We start from the raw sequence: 24,781 nt of genomic DNA, 5'->3' as shown, positions 1-24,781 counted from the left end.
AACCACCTTCTCACAGCTAAATTTGTGTTGAAGTGATTGAATTATGTGAAATATATATTGAATTAATTACCTATATTAAAAACCTTCAATACTAAAAATGCTTGCTACAAAATAAGAGCTTAAAAAAGGCTTAGTAAGTTGATATGTCAGAAATACAGAAAAAAGAAACAGGAAGGAGAGGCACTAGCACTCTACTATTATTATTATTATTATTATTATTATTACGGGTATCTCCATGGAGTCAGTAGACTCATCGCGGGAGACCCAAACTAGCAAAACAATATCTGTCATATCTCTTCTTGAATTCATTTACAGACGAAGAGCTCACAACTAAGTCAGGCAATGAATTCCACTCATTCACCACCCTCCAGGCAAAAAACCTTGTTCTGACACCTTTGTTAACCACACTCTTCTTTAATTTCCAGAGATGACCTCTTGTTCTTCCATCACTATCACACAGCTGAAACATTTCCCCTGCATCAATCCTATAAAAACCTTTCAGTAATTTGAATGTTTCTATCATATCCCCTCTTCTTCGCCTATCAACCAATCTCTGCAATCCACAAGCTCTCAATCTATCAATGTAGGGAGCATTTTTTATATCACTCACCAACTTGGTCACTCTTCTCTGAACCCTCTCCACAGCCTCCTCATCTCCAAGGAATCCAGGTGACCAGACCTGAGCACAGTAATCCAAATGTGGAAGTATCAATGCTTTATAAAGGGGAATAATAACCTCTTTATCTCTGGATGTCAGTGTGTTCCTCAACAACCAAGTAATCCTATGTGCAATCTTGGACACCTTAGCAATGTGTCCTCTGAACTTCATCTCCCTATCTACCAATACCCCTAAGTCCCTAGCCTCATCAATCTCTTGGAGTACCTTTCCATCGATGTAGTACACAGCTGGTAATCTTTTAATCCCAAAATGCATGACTTTACACTTTTCCACATTGAACTGACATCCATTTTCTTTTGCCCATTTTACCAGCTTATTTAAATCCTCCTGCAAACTTTCAACATCAGCTTGATTTTTTATTGCACTACACAACTTTGCATCATCAGCAAACAACTGAATATCTCCCTTTAAGCCATTTCCTATATCATTTATATACAAATTAAACAACATTGGCCCAAGCACAGAGCCCTGAGGCACACCACTGGTCACCTGCCTCATTCTGGACTCGGCTCCTCCATACACCACCTTATGGTATCTCTCCCTGAGCCATTCTCCTATCCATATCACCAATTTAATATCCATTCCCATCTGCTCCAATTTGCGTAACAGTGTTCTATGGGGTATCCTGTCAAAAGCCTTAGCAAAATCCAGAAGTACCACTGTGTAGCCAGTTCCTTTGTCCAACTCAGATGTTATTCTATTATGAATAGTTAATAGATTGCTAAGGCAGGATCTACCTTTAACAAAACCATGTTGGCCTCTATAGAGTATCATATCCTGATCCACCCATTCTTGAATTTTGTCTTTAACCAACTTTTCCAATACTTTTACCACTACTCCTGAGATGGTGATTGGTCTGTAATTCAATACTGCAGTTTTAGAGCCACCCTTATGCAAAGGAACCACTTTGTCTAACTTCCACTCCCTAGGGACCATACCAGAGTTCAAACTTAAGTTAAATATCCAGGTGAGAGGGGTTGACAATTCATTTGCACATTCACGCAACACCCGAGCTGATATTCCATCTAAGCCTACCGCAGTGTTTGCATTTAAGTTTTGCAATATATTTAATACCTCTGATTCTTTAGCTTCAATTCTCACATTAGGTATTGCTGTAGGTATAGAGATATCCTCACTTGGGTGATAGACTTTTGAAAAGTGATCACTCAGTAACTCAACTATTACATCTGATTTTGTCACCTCAATACCATCAGCACCCACTAAGGTTATCCTTCCAAAGTCATTCTTCCTCTTACTTGCCACATAGCGGAAGAACTCTTTGGGATTACCCTTGATCTCTTTGGCTAAGGTCTTCTCATAATCTGATTTAGCTTTTCTTACTATGCTAACCTTCCTAGCTTGAGCCTTGTACTGCTCATGGGTGTCCTGATCGCCTTTCTCCTTGTAAATTCTCCATAACATTTTCTTTTTTTGCAGTTCAAGCTTGATACTACTGCTCATCCATCTAATGCCTGCCTTGTTTGACCTCCTAACCATGGGGACACAATCTGATATTGCTTTCCTCAGATACCCGCTGATTTTATCCCAAGCACTGCTAACATCTTTCCCTTGCAATATGTTCTGCCATGGGATGGCTGCAAGCTCACTCCGAAGCTTGTTATAATTGCCTAACCTGTAGTTCCGTACATACCCCTTCTTAATAGAAAAATCCACAGATTTTGCAACCTCCCAAGTCAATACCACATGATCGCTTTCACCAACTGGAGGTAACGAGGACACCTTACTTATGCATATAACCTCTGAACCAATAACCAGGTCCAACACTCTCACACCACGTGTCCCTTCAGTTACGTGCTGTTTCAAGTAATTATCTCGTAGAAGATGTATGAATTCCATTTCCTTTTTGCTACGTGATATTTCCTCCTTCCAATTGATATCACCATAATTAAAATCCCCCATAATAATCACCAAGCCTTCACTCATTGCACTAAGTTGCTGATGCATGAATTCAATATCTCCCCCCGTACTCCCTGGCCTATAGCAGCATCCAACTGTATATTTGGTTGCGTTGGTCACTATTTCACACCAGACTGCCTCAAATGAACTCTCATTCACATGTCTATCATCATGATATACTACTTTCTTTGGCTGCAACACATCAGCTATCATCAACAGTACTCCTCCTCCTGTTCTATCTTCTCTATCCTCCCTGAAAATACTGTACCCATCACATTCAATTCCAGTGACCACATCTTCTGCTGACAGCCAAGTTTCACTAATGCCTACAACTTTTGGTGAGATTTCACTGACTAATGCCAAAAATTCTTCTCTCTTATTTCTAATGCTTTTGTATACCAGTATTGGTATACAAAAATTGCAGATTCCCTCTAGATCTTGTACCGGCTTTAGAACTGATATATAAGTCACTAACTACCGTAGTCCTATGCCGATTTTTATCCCCTCTCTTCTGCAATTTATTCAGCCTATAAGGATCAATAAATACACAATCAGTGCTAAAGTTTCTCTCTCTTACACTCAACCTTTTCAATATTAGTTTCCCTGCCCAATAACTTCAACCTGTTCAGAAAACAATAACTTCTTCAATCGCTTATGTCCTTCCATGTTAAGATGCAGTCCATCTCTAGCATACAACTGCCTTTTTCCTTCAAACACACTCCAAACATCAACAAACTCCAGACCTCTTTTTCTGCACATTCTTGCAATCATATCGTTCATTATCATTGCTCGTCTACTTAACTCGTAATTGTCAAAACGAGGCAGCACACACACTATTCTCCCATTGACACTTTTCCTCTTCACAATATCTAATAATGTTCTTAAATCTTTTCCTACCCGATTTATACTATCTCTCAGGTCATTCGTACCCACCATAACTATCATCTTGTCTGCTTCATGCCCTCTCTTTATTGCTAAAGCCACTCTTTCTATTGTCCCATCAGCCAAGCACTCCTCATGCATACCACTCTCCATACCCTTAATCATAGAATCACCATATATTTTACCACTCTTAACTTCATTCAAGTCCACACTCATGGACTCATTCTCTACACTATTCAGCATGACTCTCCCAGCTTCATTACTCAACTCTCTATTACTTACCCCCCCACTCTCACTACATCTCATTTCTTCTAGGCCACTTGTGGTTTTATTATGTTGACTCCCAATCACTCCCATAAAATACTGTAAAATATTTTATGTTAGTACCCCAAAAGAAGCTTTAAATATATCTGAGAGAGAGCTAGTGTTAACTTTATTTTTTGTTAAGCAGGTTTAGTATTTCCAGAAAACAATCTAGTTATTCAATTTATGCAAAGAAAAAGAAAAGAGGATAGCAACCCACTATCCAACCAACAGGTTGTAGGTTTGAATCCCACTGTGGACATACATGTTTATAAAAGCCTGCTCTGGACAAGCTTGTATAGTGCCTTGAGTTTCCAAGGCTTGTATTGATAAAAAAAAAAAGTAAAATAAGTCAATATAAATGCATATCTGGTTATCATTCAAGAAATGAAATACATAATTCATAAAGTTATCTTCATCGTAATCTTCTTTACTTAATGTAATATTTAATAAATTTTAATGTATTTAATTATCCTTTTATCTTTAATCATTTTCTAAAAGACTAATCATTAAGTAAGTTTGAGTGCGGTTAGTAGTTGGAAGGGGACCAATCGTTCGATGCTGTTGGCACACTCTCCCTTGATGAGTCTTTGAACTCCATGGAGGTGTCAAATAATAATAACAATAATAATTTATTAGTCTTTTAGATAAAATATGGATTTTTTATGCTTCTATATGAAAACTTATTTTGTTATTAATCCTTGACTGTGCTAGAAATCTTAATTTCAGTTTATTTAAATTTCATTACACTAGATTGCAGAAAGAGCGTGCATTAGCTGTAGAAAGAGAGAGGCTAGCAGCAGAAATAGTGATTCAGCAGCCTCAGCACCTAAAATTCCTGGAACAGCCTTCTAAAAAGTAAAATTGAAGTCAATTAGTAAGTTTCTTTTACATTATGATTTTCGTGATTCATAATCATTAGGAAAGAACAAAATTATATTTTTAATTACTTTAGAGACAGGAATAAAAAGAAATCAGAAAAATAGTTATATTACGTACATTCTGAGGTAGAATGTGCAAATTTTTTACATAAGATGAATAGTGCTAGTGATTTCTTAAACCGTTGGAGCATCATTTATTTCATATTCCAATTCATGGTCCATGAATTGGAACATATACATGATCTATATGTTGATTATTAAGTTGATGCTTTATTCCAGTGATATCAATCTCCTCTCTATGATGATATTTACATTAAGAGTTTACATTGTAGCCTTCTGGTTTATGTACATTTGATTAATGTGACATGAGGTGAATATTCAAAACAAGATTTCCAGCCAGAAATTCCTATTCGATATTATTATTATTATCATTATTTAGGCCTCCAAGGAGTCAAAAGAGTCATTGCGGGAGGTCCTTCCTAGGAAACACAAAGTCTATCATACCACTCCTTAAACTCATTGACCGTTCTCGCTCTCATCACACTATCAGGCAATGCATTCCACATTTCAATCACCCTCCATGCAAAGAAACCACTCCTCACCCTCTTGCTCACAGTTTCCTTTCGTAACTTCCAGGGATGGCCCCTTGTCATCACTCCTTCCCACTGTTCAACAAAGTGAAAGAACTCCTCAGTTTCAACCCTGTAACCACCTCTCTTTCTTCTATCCACCAAACTTTGCAGTCAACATTCCCTCAGCCAATCCTCATAACTAACATTGTACAGTCCTGAAACTGTCTTTGTTATCTGCCTCTGTACCTTTTCCACAGTTAATTTATTCTCTTCAAATCCTGGGGACCAAATCTGAGAACAATAGACTAAGTATAGTCTGATCAGGGTCTTATACAATGGAATGATCGCGCTTTTATTTCTGCAGGTCAGCGTCCTTCTCATTATTGCAGCAATCCTCTGTGTTACCTTCACCACTTTTACAATATGTCCCTTGAATATTCAGGTTTCTATCAATCATCAACCCCAGATCTCTTGTCTCCCCTACTTCCTCCAGTTTATCTCCTCCAATAGAGTATGCAGTGTCCCATCAATGTATTCCAAACCTCAAGACCTTACATTTTGCTTCATTAAACCATATCCCCATTCATTTGCCCATCTGTCTAGCTTATTCAAATCCTATTGCATGACTACCAAATCTGCACTATTACTAATAACCTCTTGCAGTTTCACATCATCTGCAAACAACTGAATATTCTCCTGCAATCCACTGACATTGTCATTGATGTACTTACTATTGCTGCTGTACTGAGCCCTGTGGGACCCCACTTGTAACCTCTGCCTCCTTGAAACTGCTCCACCACATACAACTCTCTGATACCTATCGGACAGCCAATCCTGAATGTAGTTGACCAACCTGACATCGAAACCCATGTGCTACAACTTAAATATCAGCTTATCATGTGGCACCCTGGCAAATCTATCTGTCTATCTACCTATTTCAATGGCTTTAAGGCCCACAACCCTCCAAGGATGCTTGAATTTCGTAACCGAAATACGAGAATAGAATGGTCACCCCTATGCCTCGAAGTATTCCTGGCTGTATCCCTGTGTGTTCACCCTGGCAAATGCCTTTGCTAAATCCAAGAAAATGGCAGTATATGCCTATCCCTCATCTACTGCTCTTGTAACTTTATTATAAAAGGCTAGCATATTAATAAAACAAGTGCACCCCCTCACAGATCCATGTTGATTCTCACAGATAACATTACACTCATCTGCACAATGCTGTATACGGTCCCTCACTACTTTCTCCAAGATCTCTAACTACTGATGACACACAAACCGGCTTATAATTAGACACTTCCAGTCTGCTACCACCCTTATGCAATGGCACTATCTTACCTTCTTTCCATTCCCTGGGCACCTTTGCCAAAGCCAGACTTTCATTGAAAAGCCAGGTCAAAGGAGCTGTCAGTTCCTTAGTGCATTCTCTCAAAACTCATGGTGAAATACGATTCAGTCCCACAGCTTTACTGACATCCACAGTACTCAGTATTTGGAACACATTCTCCTACTGCACCTCTAAACCTCAAACCTGCCCTATCCCTCTAGTATTACAATTTACTCCTCCAGGATGAAATACACCAATAAAGTGCTCATTGAACAACTCCACTATGTTGTCTGCATCAGTCACTCTATTCCCATTTTTATCTCACAATGTCATTCTTCCACAATCATTTCTCTTCCTACTGGCCACATAGCTAAAAAATTCTCTAGGATTTTTTTTGGATCTTAGGGCCAATCTCTTTTCATATTCCAGTTTTGTCTTCCTTACCATACTAGTCACTCTCCTGGACTGTGTATTATATTCTTCATGCATCGGTTCTTCACCTGTCTCCTTATATCTCTTTCATAGCCTCTTTTTCACATGCAGCTCCTGTTTAATAGTGTTTGTCATCCATTTACACCAAATTGTGTTCTCCTCTTCACTTGTGGGATACAGCTTACTATTGCTGCTAACAAATATTTCTTCACAATTTCCCAAGTACTAATGATATCCTGGCTTTCCAGTTCCTCTCAGCATTAAACTTCCCAAAGTTGATGTCTAAGACTATTATAATCACCTGCCTTATAATTCCACATATGTTCCCATCTCTTTGATACTCCTGCATATCTATTCATCTTCCAAATCAAAACTGTCACTCTCTCCAACTGGTGGGAGAGAGAGATGTCATCTCAGTTATTATCAACTATTCTGATGCTATGACCAAATCGAAAACTCTTGAACCTCTTGTTCCCTCTATTACATGTTGCCTAAGATATTTGTCCCTCAAGAATTCTAGAAATTCCATTCCCTTATTGCTACATGCATCTTCTTCTCCCCAATTTATATTGCTATAGTTAAAATCTCCCATAATAATCATTCTTCTTCTTGCACTTGCCAAGCTCAACTGTCTAAACATCTCCTGGTCCCCACCCTCTGTGCTCCTTGGTTTGTAGCAACACCTCACTAAATATCCCGTCTTGCCTATCTCTACCTCATACCATATGCTTTCAAAATCATTAGTGTCACTGCCTTCCAAAGGCTCCACTCTTAGAGGACATAAGTCGTCACTTATCATAAGCAGTACTCCACCACCACGCTTTCCCTTCTATCCTGCCAAAAAATGCTGTACCCTGCTACTTCTATTCCTGTTATTATATCCTCTTCTGTTAACCATGTCTCAGTGATCCCAATAATCATTGGCCAGGCTGATGCTATCAGCGCCACCAATTCCTCTCCTTTATTCCAGATACTCCTGGCATCATTATACAGTTCAACTATAAAATGCCACTATTTCTATACCCAGTATTATCCCCTCTAGACTCCACTGGGTTCAGCGCTACCTGATGTTGTTCCCCTTCTCCCTAGTACCCTTTCCCACAAGAGGCCACTCCTGCTAACATCCACCTTGGGCATTCTAGTTTCCCTGCATTGACACACTGACTTGTTCAGAACAGCAATCTCTTCAGATGCCTACGTCCTTTCCTCATTCAAATGCAAGCACATACAATTCATTCAAATTTCTCGCATACAATTCCTCTCTGTCCTCAAATGCTCTTCAAGCATCCACATATTCCAGTCCTCTCTCCTGACACATTCTAGCTATTATGTTATTCAATATTAATGCTCTTCTGCTCAGCTCGTCACAATCATACCTAGGCAACATGCACACTATCTTTCCTCTCTGCGTCTTCTTTCATACTACCTCAAGCAAGAATCTCATATCTCTCGCTGCCCAATTTACATTACCTCTCAAATCATTTGTTCCTACCATCACAATCATCTCATCCACTCTTTCACCCCCTCTTAATTGCCATAGCCACACTTTCTATTGTTCCTCCAGGCAAACACTCCTCACGCATCCTATCTTGCACACTACGGATCATTGAGTCACCATACATTACACCTCTTACCATTCTCTCCTTTTCTATCATTCCCATAACACTCTCATTCCCTCTCTTCTACTGTTCCCATTCTCTCCTCTTCTATCACTCCCATACCCCTCTCTTGCACTTATCCTATTCTCTCCTCTTCTATCATTCCCAAACCTCTCTCTCCTACTGCTTCTGTTCTCTCCTTTTCTATCATTCCCAAAACTTTTTCTCACTCCTACTCTGATTCGCCTTGCATACATCTCTTCCATTCTCCTAATCTCATCTTTTATACTTCTCATCTCATTCACAAGATATTCTACCTCCTCTTTCAGATCATCTATCCCTCTCTGCAAGTTAGTCACTCTTTCTCGCCATTCATTTACCCCAATCAAAACCATCTTCGTAAACTTCACAGTCATTCAAGCATTCCACACTCCCGACTCTTATTTTCTCATTCATACTTCACTCGTCATTCTCTACTATCACACTACTCATCTCCCGACATTCATTTCCCATACCTGAAGCAACTAAGTCAGTTATTGATACATCTAATTCATTAATTTCCTCCCACTGTCAGCATTTTGTGCATATATGCACTTCCCCTTCTCTCACCTGCCACATATCCAACTCCTGGGAAGCATACATGCCACAAAGTCTTTTATTATGTTACGTATAATGGAGTTCTTAAATGGCGGAGTACTCTGTGACATGCCATTTGTGATTGCAGTTGCATCTGCCATTATTCCGTACTGCCAAGTATGTAACTACTAAACTAATTGCTAAAAAATATACATGAACACTGTATCACAGATATACAGCATATATAAATAAATAAACACTAAATATAAACATATATATAAATATAACGCTATATTCAACTATACTAGATAGCAAATACTTATCTTCTCTTCCACCGCAAATGTGTCCGACTGTGACCTCGCCTTCTCAGTAACCCCAAAATAACACAACATATAACAATGAAACTCCAAAAGCAGAACCACTAAATAACACTTTTGTTACTAAGAAAAAAATGCAGGACAATTCACAAAATAATTCACACTACACACCGTTTAAAAAACACTTTTCCTTACCACAATTCAAATCACCTGCCACGTGCTTCAGCGACCCTAGATATGTTTTGAGAATGTCTGCATTAACAGATATTGGTGTTGCAATGCAGAAGATGCACTGCTTCTAGCAATGCATTAGTTTAATGGACTCTGCAATAACTCTTTTGGTGAAGTCACTAATACAGTGACATTATTTTTCAAACAGTATGTTTTTTCAGCATTTCATGCATTGCACATCCTATACTTCACAAAGACATGTAGCATCCAGGAAATCCAAATATTGTGGTTAGAGAGTACAAACACTGAAATCAATCCATTTTCAGTGTTTGTGTTCTCTAACCACACAATCACCATTTTATCAACAATAAATTAATGATTCGTTTATTAATGAAATGCAGAAATACAATCGGTGGTGCCATTTTGTTATTTAAAATGATATAGAACAGCACATGTTTAAAAAAAAAAAAATTTCTTTCTGATAATTTGATATATCATCATTGCATGCTTGCCAAATAATTCATTCCTTAAAATTAGGCATAAAAATGTGATTCAACTGTACTCAAAAAAAGGTAGTGAAATTCCCATAAAATTTAATGCATAAATGTGTTTTGCATTATGGGAGATACTGAGATAGGAGTGATGTTGACTTGGTCCACCTTTGCTACGAGTTGCCCGGTGTTGTACTACCTTACCCCAGTCCTAAAGATATTTTCAGGCGCAAACTTTGTTTGCTCACTTGGATAAAGGATTAAACTAAATTTATTATAGTCTAACCAAGTGAAAAATAAACTTTCATCATCTTTCTCTAAATCCAGAGTAATTTAATAAAAAGGTGGCACACATTTTGGCAACTCCTATAGGTAAGGATGATCTCGCTAATGCTTCTGCCTGGTATCTCCACTTCTGGGCCTGGCTCCCACCGAAGAGACCTCAATAATGGTCGAAACTAGTCTGGGTGGTGGCCCTTCCCTTAATGCATAACATTATGCATATCTGCAAGGAGATGTGTTTTGCATTATGGGAGATACTGAGAGAGGAGTGATGTTAGCTTGGTCCACCTTTGCTACGAGTTGCCTGGTGTTGTACTACCTTACCCCAGGCCTGAAGATATTTTCAGGCACAAACTTTGTTTGCTCACACTTGGATAAAGGATTAAACTAAATTTATTGTAGTGAAATTTCCAAATACAGTATATAGCATATTTGAAAAAAAGTACTTTTCATACTGCATAATATGCTATCATCAGTTTCTCTAATGTTTTTTTATTCATTGTAACCATATTAAAAATTTATTTGTGTGATTGGTATAATATTGTAGAATGCATATTTACCATACTTATACTGCATAAGGTGTGATATTTCATATTAGACCTATATTTGGAGAGTTCCGAAAATAGTGATATGTCATTCAAGCAGTGGCATATTTAGGTATAGGCCCAGGCCTAAAGTGGCAAATTTTGAAGTGTGGCAGAAATTTCCAGGCTCTCGTTTTTGTAATTATAACATGTTCCTTATATTCTGCATCTACTCACATGTAGAGAAATATTTTTCTTTTCCTCATTGTAAGTTTAGTCTGCAAGCATACTGGCATGTAATCAGATTCTGCATAGCTATACAAACTGAGACACGTGCACGGAAAGCTACTATATTGTTGTCGGTAACTTGACACAAAGCAATAGGGATCGGCGTCAGGAGAGATTGATGCTAATTAAATTTGTGAAGGTATTATTCTTACTAACTGTAACAACTTTTCCTTCTTTATTATTTCAAATTCAAATTAAGATTGTTAATTGTCACCTTTCCTTCAACTCTTTACTTCAGTATCCTGATATCTTTGTGGCAGTTAAGATGTGCTAAATCTGAAATTATTTTAGAGTTTTCAGTGCCCTTGTAATATATTGTCATCAGAGTGGAGGTAATACTGTTTTGCTTTTAAAAAGTTATAAATTGTGTAAATCATTCTGATACTTCCTGCATGTTTTAAATTACTATTTAAATTTTAAAACATGAGTGACAGTAGAAAGCGACTTAGCAGTAGTGAATATAAGAAGAGGCGAAAAGAAAAGGAAGTAAAAATTAACAAAGACAAGAAAACTGGACAGTTTTTTAGCTTTGGTATCTGCTAATAGTAATTGTGATTTGGAAAAAAAACAAGAAGTGGTTGAGGAGACGGAAAGTGAATCTGTTTCAAATGATGTGCCTACAACAAATCCGAACAATTTAGCAGCACAGGTTGAGTAATGACCCAGCTGATTGGATTCTAAATGATGTAATACATGAGTATATTGCAGTTAATGGGTAAAAATCTAGACAATGATCTTTCAAAATAACAAAGAGCTTATCCTGACAAAGTAAGACATGTTTCCAAGAACCTCATTGAGAGGAATCTGATTAATGGCAAAAAAATAATGAGAGATTTTCTTGTTTATTCTCCTAGTACCGGAAAGATCTTCTGTGCGCCTTGTCACCTTTTTGGTGGAGGGGGAGCTGAATGATAGTCACTTTGTCAGTGGATTTAATGACGGAAAAATGAAGACGCACAAGTGAGTGATCATGAGAAAGCAACTAGTCATATGAACTGTCTGATAGCTCTGAAACAAAGAGCAAATCTTGCAGAGAGAATTGACTGATAAAAAACTCAGCAACTGGAAGAAGAAATTAAGTGCTGGAAGGCGGTGTTAAAACAAGTAGTTGCAGTTGCAAAAACATTGGCCAGTAGAGAACATGCTTTGAGGGGGGGGAAAGGATGACATTTTTGGTTCTGTGCATAATGGAAATGTAATGTGTCTAGAGTTAATTAGTGAAATTGATCCCTTTCTTGCTGAGCACATTGCCAAAAGCAGGAAAAAAGGAAAAGATTTCGTCTCCTATCTTTCCTTTGCCATGTATGAGGAATTTATTAAAATAATGGGTGAGAAAGTAATCAAATTTATTGTGGAAGAACTTAAAATAGCTAAGTACTATTCCATAAGTGTTGACTCAACACCAGACTTGTCTCATGTTGATCAGCTGTCCTTCATTGTACGATATGTGAAAGAACATGGAACTCCTGTGGAGCATTTCTTGCATTTCATTCCTAACGTAAGTCACAAAAGGCAGTTTTGACTTCACTAAAGATCTTGGAATTCATGTAGAAAATTGCAGAGGCAAGCATATGATAATGCTAGTAACATGTCAGGCAAGTACACAGGACTGCAAGCAAGAATTCTTGAAATAAATCCATTGGCAGAATTCACACCATTCACTGGACATTCTCTGTCTCTAATTGGTACTTGCACTGCCGAATCCTGTCGGTACTCTTCCGCATTTTTTTGATGTCCTTCAGAAACTGTATGTATTTTTTACATCTTCAACACATCGGTGGAGCGTTCTAAGAAAGCACCTGGAAACTTCTTCAAAAGTAATCAAATGTCCTTTGCCTACTCGTTGGTCAACTTGTGATGATGATGCCTGTCGGAGTCTTCATGAGGGATGAAAGGAAATAATTTCCACTTTGTCCGAAATTGAAAATGACATCACCTAGAAGAAAGTTATGCAATGTGATGCAAGTGGGTTCTATGGAAATTTCAGTCACTTGAGGTTGGGATCATGACCTGCCTATATGGTGATATTCTCACAAGAATGAATGCCACAAGCAAGAAATTACAAAGTGTAAACATTGATATAGAACTCTGTGTGTAAACTGTATGGGTCCCTCGAAGAATATTTCAAAGAACTAGAGTTACTCTATGAATCCTATGAAGAACAGGGCAAGAAACTTAGTGGAGTTGACTTGTAAGAGGAAAAGAGGAAGAAAAAGCCCACCAGGTTTTCTGATGACAGCGCAGATGAAAGTATCGATAATACAATCCATCAGTCAGTTTCAAAACTGATGCTTATACACAATTTTGCACAGTCTCTCATTCGAAATGAATCAAAGAAAAGTGTCGTACGAAAATCTCTCGAAGGAGTTTCGGTTTCTTACAACAATGCATGTGATATGTGAAAAAAACTTCAAGAACACTTTTCGACTTATATTGAACCTGAATTTATAAATGAATGTCTGCACTTCAGAGTGCACCTGAAATCAAGTGGCCTAGAAATAAATACATTCCTACAACTTTCACAGAAAATTCGACAGGAAACCCTAAAGCGTATATATCCCAATCTGGACATTGCTGTTATGATTTTTCTGTGTAAGATAGCAATAAATTGCTCAGCTGAACTATCATTTTCTGCCCTCAAAAAATTGAAGGACTACCATAGAACAACTATGACAGAAGAAAGGCTCAGCAACATGGCAGTTTTCAAATTGAGAGCAATATTACAAGGGCACTGGACTACAAGGACATGATAAATACCTTTGCCAAACGAGTGGCAAGACATAGAATATTCTAGGACATTTTGGTTGAGTCATAATATATATATATATATATATATATTATGAATTTACATTATAATAGGTTATGCATGTAAATCAACATGTTCATTAAATATGAGGGACGGCACTTTCTGCAGGCCTAGGAGTGGGAAAGGATGACATTGATAGGAGAAAATGGTATAAAGACAGCTGTTGCAGATTATATGGCGGAGATAGTTAATGAGCAATTCATAAAGGTCTTTCAATCTTGTGAATGTGACTACATGGAGGGATTGAGAGCAGTAGATGATGGGGAGGAGAGACTGACTGTAAGTGAGCATGAGGTATATGGGGAGTTGAGTAAACTAGATGTTAATAAGGCTGTGGGACTTGATAATATATCACCGCATATTCTGAAGGAATGTGGCAGGGGGTTGACACCAGCCTTGACATATTTTTTTAATACGAGTCTTGCACTCGGTCAAGTTCCTAAGGAGTGGAAGGAGGGCAAGATTGGGCCACTTCATAAAAAAGGTGATCGAACTCAAGCATCAAATTATAGGCTTATCTGTGTGTCAGGTGCTGTAGTTAAGTTGTTGGAGAAGCTTGTGAGAACTAGGATCCAGAGTTGTGTCGACAACAATGGTATTATCTTTGATGGACAGCATGGATTTGCTAAAGGGAGGTCATGTTTTAGTAATCTACTTACTTATTACAATAAAGTAACTGCTTCCTTGGACAGAGGAGAGGAGAGGGATACACAGTGATATACTCAGATTTCGCAAAGGCTTTTGATAGAGTATCTCATGATAAATTGATAGTCAAACTAGAGCAGATGGGGGTTGGATATTAGATTAGTGCATTGGATTGGAGACTGGCTATCTGATAAGTATCAACAAGTTGTATATGGGGGAGCGATATCCAGGAAAAGGAAAGTCACTAGTGGAGTGCCTCAGGGTCTGTTTCAGGGCCATTACTGCGATGGAGATATTCAGTTGTTTCCAGATGATTCAAAGTTGGGATGAACCATAAAGAGTAGTGAAGACGTTGTGGCCTTGCAAGAAGACTTGAATAAATTGAGTGATTGGGCATGGAAATGGAGATGTGAGTTCAATGTTGCAAAATGTAAGGTTTTAAAATTTGGAAAACAAAGATGGGATGCAGAATTTATGCTTGGTGAGGATATATTGTTGGAGGTAGAAGAAATAAGAGATTTGTGGGTGATAGTGGATAAGGATCTGAAATTTAGGGAATACACAGCCAAAATTGTGAAGACAACACAAAGACTTCTGGAAATGATGCGGAGGACACTGATGTGTAGAAGTAGGGAGATTCTTGTTCCTTTGTATAAGGCTTTGATTAGGCCACCTGGTTTTCAGAAGGATGAAGAGATGTTGGAAAGGGTCCAAAGGAAACTGACTAAGGTAGTTTCTAACCTCTGGAATGTTGAGTATGAGGAAAGATTGAGAAGATGCAATTTGCAGAGTCTGGTGGACAGGAGGAAGAGGGAAGATATGATAGAGACCTACAAGTTGGTAAGGGGTTGTTATAGGATCAATGCTGGAGTTCTACAGAAAATAGTGGGAGATCAGGGGAGAACCAGAGGTCATCCCTGGAAACTGTATAAAGAGGGTATGAGTAGAGGAGTGAGATGCAGGTTTTTCTCGTGCAGAGTTGTAAATGATTGGAATGCCTTGCCTCTGAGTGCAGTGTCTGCAAGGAGTTTGAATGTGTTCAAGGCATGGTATGATGAGCTCTCAGTGTGATAAAAGGACCTCTCAGATGAATCTTTGACTCCATGAAGTCTTGGGGTAATAACAATAATATACCTAAATATACCACTGCATCCAAGGCATCATTGTTTAGAGTGTTCAACCAGAGGAACTTCGTTCATCATAGTGTCTGCAAGATGAAAACTGTCCCACAACTGTCATAAGCATTACTAAAGGTGAATGGATTTTGGTTTAAAACTAACAGTTTTGAAAGTGTGTTCCAAAAATGCTACAAAAGCAAGAATCAGAAGTGCAGATCAGATTGAGAGATTTAAGCAGTGGACGAAACAGAGAGTACTCGTGGAAATGTGTGCAATGGAGAATGGAAGACAGGTTTGAAAGACTTTAAAAGTGACATGATTGAGAAAGAAAGTAAGAGTGATGATCAAAGGAATAGTAGTAGTATGACAGATAAATGAAGAGTTGGCTGTAATAAGGGAGAAGGCAGGGTTTTGTGGAGGATACACAGGACGAAGCATAAGCCGGAACAAATGCAGAAATGTCTGGCAAGTGGTTCAGCTGAGAACAGAAAGAAAGAAGTGCGAGAAAAGAGAAAGGAATACTTGACTAAGTATTCCTTTCTCTTTCTTAAGAGGGAAGAAAAGTTAAAGAGACACTCTTGTATGGCAATTCTATTATAAGAGGCATGCTTGGTGAGAGAGTGACAAAATCGTTTTCCTGGGTGTAAAAATTAATGATGTTAGCAAGGTTATTACAATGCAAAAGTAAAGTGATAAAGTTCATTGTTTTGGCTGGAACAAATGATTTGAAAAGATGTAGAATAGGGGTGATATGATTGAGACATGCAAATTACTAAACAGGTTTTCCAAGATTAATACGGAGGAAATTTTTCAGAACAGGTCTTGTAGTGGGGAACTAGGGGCCATCCTTGGAAATGGGTAAGATTGTAGTTAGCAATGGTATGATGTGTAGATTTTTTGCTTGGAGAGTGGTAAATGACTGGAATAGGTTGCTAGAGTCTTTTGTGGATGCCATGACTGTGAATGAGTTCAAAGCAAAGTATGATAGATACTGCACTAATGTTGGATAGTGCTTGGCATGATGTTTAGGGTCTCATTTGATGAATCTCAGGGCTCCATTGAGTAGCCCATAATAAGAATAATAATAAATAAATAAATAACAAGGAAATGAATTGCTATTGAGACAAAAAAACTAAGTTAAGCAAACACACAAAATCTCTTTACCCTATCCTTTTTCATTTGTTGCTGTCTTGAATAAAAATTGTTTTTAACTTGTACAGGGAAGCTATAAGTATATTAATTCTATTATTTTAATTAATAATATTGCATTTTTGCTTTAAAAAAAATGGCCTTGCCTACTCCCATATTCGGGAATAAAAATAATAAAAAAATAAAATTAAAAAAAAAAAAGGCGTTAGCTGGTTTTTTTTTTTTTTTTGCATTTTTGCTTTCCTTCCCAATCAGTCATGTTCCTCACTTGCTCTTTGTCCTCCTCATGTAACTGATTATTACCTCCCATCTAACAGTGTCCCATAATAGCTTGATCTTCCATATTACATGGTTAATCATGGTTAATCATCCATATGAGGCTTTAACCAGGCCTTATATGGATTATCTTGCACAGATCTGGTCACTGGTTTTCATGGTGATGAAGATATATCGGAAAGGGTCCAAAGAAGATTCACAAAGGTGGTCAGTGGTCTTTGGAATGTGAAGTACAATGACAGATTGAGAAAATGTAAATTGCAGAGCCTCATGAATAGGGGGAAAGGGGGATTGGGATGTGATTGAGATATATAAGCTAGTCAGGTGTTGTTATCAGGTTAACATGGAAGAGATTTTTCATAGAATGGGAGAGAGGGATAGAACAAGATCCATCACTGGAAACTGTATAAGGAGGGTGTGAGGAGAGAGGGGAAAAGATTCTTTGCATGGAGAGTGGTGGGTGAGTGGAATGCATTGCCCAAGTGTGTTGTGAATGTAGACACATTGAATCAGTTTAAAGCACTGTTGGATGAGCATAATGTGCAATAGTGTGTACCTCCCACAATGACTCTCTGACTCCATGGAGATTAGATAATAATAATAACCAATTCACATATACATATTTCTTGACCGGTGTCCAAGCAGCATTCATATCCTTCCCATTGTTACTGCTTCATAATCACTTGCCATGCACAGTAGATGTGCTTTATAATGAACGCTACTGTAAGGTACTACAGAAAGTCCCTGCTATCTAGTAGAATTAATATTTTATGCTCACTGTTATGAACAGTAAAAGCTCTAACCTTCACAATAGCAAACTAGAAAATAAGTAAACAAGTGACATGATGGGAAATAGCAGACTGACAACAAAAGAATTTTTTTTGTATGGTAGGCACATACATAAACAAGGGAAATGGTAAGAAATCATTATTATTTTGCTGACCCCCCCCATGGAGCCACAAGACTCATCGCAGGAATTCAATTAGTGAACACAAATTCTATCATACCACTCCTTAAAATCATCCACAGTCCGCACCTTCCCCACCCTCTGAGACAGTGCATTCCATGCTCCTACCACTCTCCATGCAAAAAACATTTCTTACCCTTTTACTCACTGTCTCCTTTTGCATCTTCTAGGAATGACCTCTTGTCCATCTTCCTTTCCTTCGTACTACCATATGAAAACTCTCCTCATCGTTAATGCAATAATAACCCTTCAACAGCTTAAATGGCTTGATCATATGAGAACAGTATCAATTTATGCCAGCTGTACATCACTGAGTCTGTCCAATTAGTATGTGACTTGTTCACACTAGCTGTATTAAATCACTTTCCTTTCTCCTTAAGCTGACTAATGCTGGCTGATTAATGATCATCACTTGTGTTTCCTCCATTTCTGTTATTGGTGGTAACCTGTTGTAAATTTTTTGGGTTATTCTTTATTTTAATGATACAGACTACACGTATTTAGTTTATTATTAAGATTTTAGATAAATTATATCTAATATCATATACAAGAGAGAGAGAGAGAGAGAGATATAAACCAAGGGGTCCGACAGGGATGTCCCCTCTCAGCAACTCTTTTTAATATCTACTTAAATGAAATAATAATAAAATGGAATAAAAATTTACATCAAGGAATTAAACTTTCTCCTACAGTAAACTTAAACACTCTCCTCTTTGCTGACGACCAAATAATAATTACAAATTCTGAAGATAAACTACAGAAAGCTATTTTAGATCTAAATGAGATATCCAAAGATTATGGTATGATAATATCAACAGAAAAATCAAAAACTATGGCCTTTAAAGGACAAGATCCAGCAAGAACTAAAATAGTAATAGATAACAAGATCTTAGAACAGGTGAATTCATTTAACTACCTAGGATGTACGATCACATATGAAAATGAAAAAGATATAAACATAAAAATTGCAAAATATTTCAAAATAACAGGTGTAATTAACTCTATATTTAAACCAAACCTATTTCAAAAACAAACCAGACTAAAAGTATACAATACATTAGCCCTACCAGTCTTAATGTATGGAAGCGAAATCTGGACAATAAAACAAAAAGACAAACAAAGATTAGCAACAGCAGAAATGAAGTTTATGAGAAAAACTGCAAAGTTTACCCTATTTGATCACCAAAGAAACTAAGCAGTTATGAAATAATTAAACCAAGAACCAGTAATAAAAAAAAATAAAAAATATAAACATAAATGGATGGAACACGTTCAAAGAATGAAAACAGAAAGATTACCAAAACAAGCTTTAAAGTACAAGCCATTAAGAAAGAGAAAACCAGAACGTCCTCTTAAATGATTCAACGATGACTTCTAAGGCCGGAACAGGCCATGCTAGGCCTAAATCCTTGATATGCATGATGATGATGATGAGATAAATTATATTAAAGCTAACATGACATTTTGAAATGTAAGCATTAATTCTAGGTATTTGCTTTTATAATTTCATACTTTTCTAAGTCTGTTCTTTCCTGTGTATCTCCCATAATTGCATTTTGTTCCATTTGTTGTTTTCATAGTTGTTTTGTGTTCTTTCTATACAATTTCTACCAATATGTTGTGTTGTCTTCAGCATACAATTTCCTGCCATATTTTTGTACTGTTTTCCATACTTTCCTTTGTTTTATTTATGTATGATTTTCAGCCATACATAAATATTGTTTTGTTGTCAGGGTATGATTTCCCATCATTTCTTTTATTCTGTTTTCTGCCATTTTCTTTATTTCATGAAAGTTGGGGGGGGGTAATCATTCCTATTCCCCTTAATTCACTTTACTTTTATACATCATTTGTTTCTGTGCCTTTTCAATCATTTTCTTATTTCTTTTTTGGATTTCCATGACCAGCTTTAGACACAATAATCTAGATGCTACCTGCTGCATTGTATCCGCTTAACTAAGTTTCCTGTACTTCCATATTCCTTATCATTGCTCCTTTCTGTAAAACTCTACCAGCATAATAGTTTATTCCATTTCACCTGAACAAACTCTTACACTTGAAACACTGAATTTATGACTACTCTTCATCTGCACACACACACACACACACACACATCAGAATTCTCTGCCATTATTCTCACCTGTAAACAGCTGTTTACAGGTGAGAATATTTATCTTCTATTATCTTCCCTTAAAGTTTGAACTGTAGTAATTGTCAATTAATTACATAATATTACTGAAACAAGGCCATCCTTCATAAAGCCATATTGTCCTTTGCAAATATTGCTATCCTCGATTGAGTTTTGTATTCCATCTTCTCCAACCTTTTAATTACCACACCAGAGGCCTGGTTGGCCAAGTGGTTAACGTATCTGCTCTCCAGCCAAAAGGCTGCGGGTTTGAATCCCACCGTGGCATGGATGTTTGTGATTGTCTGTGAAAGTGGTAGTCGGCGGTAGATGGCGTTGGTGTTAGGTGATGAAGGTTGGTGGAGTAGTGAGACGAAGAGTTGTAGAGTAGATGCCCTCCCTCAATGAGTCTTTGGACTCCCTGGAGGTGTAATGTAATAATAATAATAATAATAAAGACATAGCCTGTAGTTTGCCACTAGTGATATATGATACCACCAATTTCCAATGCAGTGGCATTATTTTAACCTCCTTTTACTGCTCAAGTACTTAGCCTGTTGCAAGAAACCTGAGTAAAGGACACAATTAGCTCCACATTAACATATGCAATCATGTTATTCTCTTTGATCTTTCACAGCCTTATTAATCTTAAACTTGTTTAATATTCCAAATACTGTACATTTATCAACATCTAGTCCCCTCTTTTCTTCCACCATCCTGTTCATTGTTATGTTTTTCCAGTAGTTAAACCAATCTTTCTTACAAATGCTTCACTCTACGTTTATATATACAGAGAAAACTCTAAGAAAAGTCTGATTGACTATGGTATAGTTGATAGTGATGTTTCCCCACTGGTTCAGGACACAAGAATATAGAGAGGATTTGAAATAGGAAGTGATCGCTATTTAGTTTTGAGCAGGATAAAATTGAATTTCATATTGAAGGGTGCATAAAAAAGTTTTAAAATGAATCAAGGTTGAGTAGCTTTTGGAGGAGAACTGTAAACACAAACATTATTGAAGAAAAAACGAAAGAATTTGGAAAACAAGAACCAAACCTTGGAGATTCCATGACAGATCTTGAAGAAAACATTGATTGATTCTGCCAGAGAGACATATAGGTTGCCAGTAAGGATAGAAAAATCAGAACACCACGGTGGACATAGGAAGTTAAAGAGGCAGTCAAGGAAAAGAAGAAAGCATATAGAAAGTTCCTAGCAAGTAAGTCAGCTTGTGCTCTTATGGAATACAGAGAAAATGTAAGAAAACAAAGCACTGGGTAAAACTAGCTAAACAAAAGCCATATGAAGGCTATGAAGGATAAGAACAGAGAAAATAAATATCAGGAAGGTGGAAAATAATCTGGAGGCTATTGAAAAAGCTTAGAAATGGAGGAAAAACTACCTGTAAAAGGAATCAGAAATGACAAAGGTGACATGAAAACTGAAGATAACAATATTCAAGGAGGTCTGGAGTAAGAAAGACTGCTAAATGAAACAAGTAATATCAACATGTTGGTAGAAAACTGCCAACAGAAATGTTGTCAGAAATACATATCCATACTTGAAGTAGAAAAAGTCATCAAAAACCTGAAATGTGGAAAGGCAGCCGGAGTAGATGAAATTCCTTTGCTTGGTTGAACAGTGGGAAGGAGTCATGACAAGGGGCCATCCCAGGAAGTTACGGAAGGAAACTGTGAGCAAGATGGTGAGGAGTGGTTTCTTTACATGGAAGGTGGTTGAACCATGGAATGCATTGCCTGATAGAGTGGTGAGAGCATGAACAGTCAATGAGTTTAAGGAGTGGTATGATAGACTTTGTGTTTCCTAGAAGGGACCTCCCATGATGAGTCTTGATAGACTGTTTCCTAGGAAGGACCTCCTGCGATGAGTCTTTTGATGCCATGGAGGCCTTAATAAGAATAATAAAATTCAGCCAGAAATACTAAAATATGGAGGTATAAAAGTTTTACAGTGGCTGCATTGCGTAATTCAGGAGGTCTGGTCACAGAGTCGAATTCCAGAGGATTGGAGCAAAGCTCTCATAGTACCAATCTGTAAAAAGGGAAATAAAACTGAATGTGAGAATTACAGAGGTATTTCCTTACTCAGTGTTCCTGGTAAGATTTATGCAAGTATACTGGAGAAACGGCTAAGAAAAATTGTTAAGGGGAAGCTTGGTGAAGACTGGATTCAGACCAAATAGAGGTTGCCAGGATCAGATTTTCACTTTAAGACAAATAGCTTAGAAATCTTGGAATTATAACAAGGATTTGTATTTAAGCTTTGTTGATCTGGAAAAGGCATATAACAAGGTGCCAAGAGGAAAGCTCTTCAAAACGCTTTGGTGTAAATTGCACATTATATCAAGCAATGAGTAGTCTCTATTTAAACTGTAAGTCAGCAGTTAGAATTGAAGGTGGTATGAAGTAAAATCAGGTGTGTGACAAAGGTGCATGTTATCTCCACTGTTATTTGTTATCTATATGGGTTACATTATGAAGGAAAGTGGTATTAAATCTGATATTAAAATTGGTGATGTTAATCTTAGCTATTTACTTTATGCAGATGATATTATACTTCTGAATAAATCCAGCACAAGTCTGTAAGATTCCCTGACCAAGTAACTGTTGATTGACTGAATAACTGTTGTAATAAATTTGGTATATAAATCAGCAATAAAAAAAAAAGACAAAGACAATGAAAATAGGCAAAAACATTGAAAACATCAATTGTATCCTGAATGGTAAAACATTTCATCTGTTTAGGCACAATATTTAATGAAGATGGTAAATTAAATATGGAAATTGAACAACAGAATTAGTCAAGATGGTATGGTAGAAAGTCGGCTAAATAAATTTCTGTGGTATAAGAAAGAAATTAGTCAAACAATAAATTAGCTGAATATACAAGACAGCATTCAAACCAATTTGAACTAATGGATCCGTGAGCTGGATTAGAAATAAAACATTTGATCAAAAACTAGAGACGTTAATATGAGAGTTCTGAGAAAGATTAGTGGAGTGAACAGATGGCATTAATGGCAGTATCATATCAAAAAAGAGGATATTAGCATAGAACTTGTCATTGTTAGCATTCAGGAATGTGTTAGTAGAACTAATCTCAGGTGGTATAGTCACTTGAACAGAATGGGAGAGGAAAGATGCAAAACAAGTGTTCTTTGCCAGGGTGGGACGGAAAAGATCCAGAGGAAGACCAAGATGTAGATGGATTGGTATAATAAAAAGCACCTTAAAAGACAGAAATATAAGATCTGATAATATTGGAGTTTTGATAGATAAGAGATTAATTTGAAGGAAAATTATTTATGAAAAGTTAATAATGGTTAACTTTTTCATATAGTACTATCATAAATATTATATACACCCTCCCTCTGAGAGTACATATCAGGAATTTGATGATGATGATGAAAACTAAAGATTCCCTTTTGATCCTTCTGCCAATTTCTTTTCTTCATCTGTTGTTTTTCTAGTCTGTGTCTTAAATGCTTTATGCAACTCAAGAGTAACCTCCTCCAAAACATTTTCCACTGCAGCTCTGATTAAGTTTATAATTCATCTGTTTCATATCCGCTGTTATCTTTCTAATTTTTAGGAATGCAGTCTGAGATTGCCATCAGTTAGAGAGCAATTAGCAGTGCTCAGAATCTTCTTATATACTGATAGATTACTAGTCTGTTTCCTAAGTTTATGATAGTCTCCTATGCTATCATTCAACATATCTTTTTCCATCAGTGATACTCATACCTGTGTGACTACCTCACATTTTTAACACCACATGATCAAGCAATGATAAAAGTGACTTATTAACTTTCTGAAACCTTATTACTGAATCCAAAATCCATGTTACTTGCACTGTTTTCATGACAAGGCGAGTTTTGTACCAGAGATTGTTGTGGTTTGTCTCTATTCCATGTTGCACCAATCCAGACTTACTGGATTTGCTGTGAAGAATATAAGATTGATGTTCTTGTATTCTTTTTTCTATAGAGCATCCAGTTTGTCCCAAGTAAGAAAGATGGCAGTCACATGGAACGTGTATACACCAGGAAGAGACATAATTGAGCATTTATCTTTAGACGAGGGGAAATATGGGATATTACATTAATAGGAGTATAAGTAGCTGTTAGATCATATTTCTTCAAAATTCAAATTCTTGAAATTGGTTCTGAAATTCAGGAGATATGTGGGATTGGAACTCGATGTACTGATTCTTTGTTGTTTTGGTTTGGCTTGTAGGAGTCAAATAAATGTTGTGTAGTCCTCGGAGAAGCCACTTAATTTCATGTATTGTTTGATAGTAGAAAGTTGGGGGAGTTAAACAATTAGTTCTAGCTCATCAAATTAAACATTTTATGATTCCTGTCTTTTGAGCAGATTGTTTGAGAATGTAACATCCAGTAAAAATAGATTTTCTGTAAACTGATGTTG

At 37.1% G+C, this 24,781-nt stretch overlaps 1 protein-coding gene across 3 annotated transcripts in view; it reads left to right on the top strand.

Moving 5' to 3' along the window:
* The window catches only part of LOC150105342 (calmodulin-binding transcription activator 1-like), a 1,067,501-nt gene that overhangs the window by 1,032,256 nt on the left and 10,464 nt on the right, over nucleotides 1–24,781 (top strand). For 2 of the 3 annotated variants that reach the window (XM_090394729.1, XM_090394728.1), the window contains one exon: nucleotides 4,535–4,658. In XM_090394729.1, the coding sequence (XP_090250855.1) occupies nucleotides 4,535–4,643 (109 nt within the window). In that variant the 3' untranslated portion in view covers nucleotides 4,644–4,658. Of the gene's footprint in view, nucleotides 1–4,534; nucleotides 4,659–24,781 lie in introns of those variants that run through there. The other variant, XM_090394730.1, reaches the window with a different exon arrangement.

The sequence above is a fragment of the Typopeltis vanoorti genome, chromosome 6 (assembly GCF_054136105.1).
Source record: "Typopeltis vanoorti isolate ZY-2024b chromosome 6, IOZ_Tvanoo_1.0, whole genome shotgun sequence".
NCBI classification, from domain to species: domain Eukaryota; kingdom Metazoa; phylum Arthropoda; class Arachnida; order Uropygi; family Thelyphonidae; genus Typopeltis; species Typopeltis vanoorti.
The sequence above is the reverse complement of the archived record's forward strand: the minus strand, read 5'-3'. Positions and strand labels throughout refer to the sequence as shown.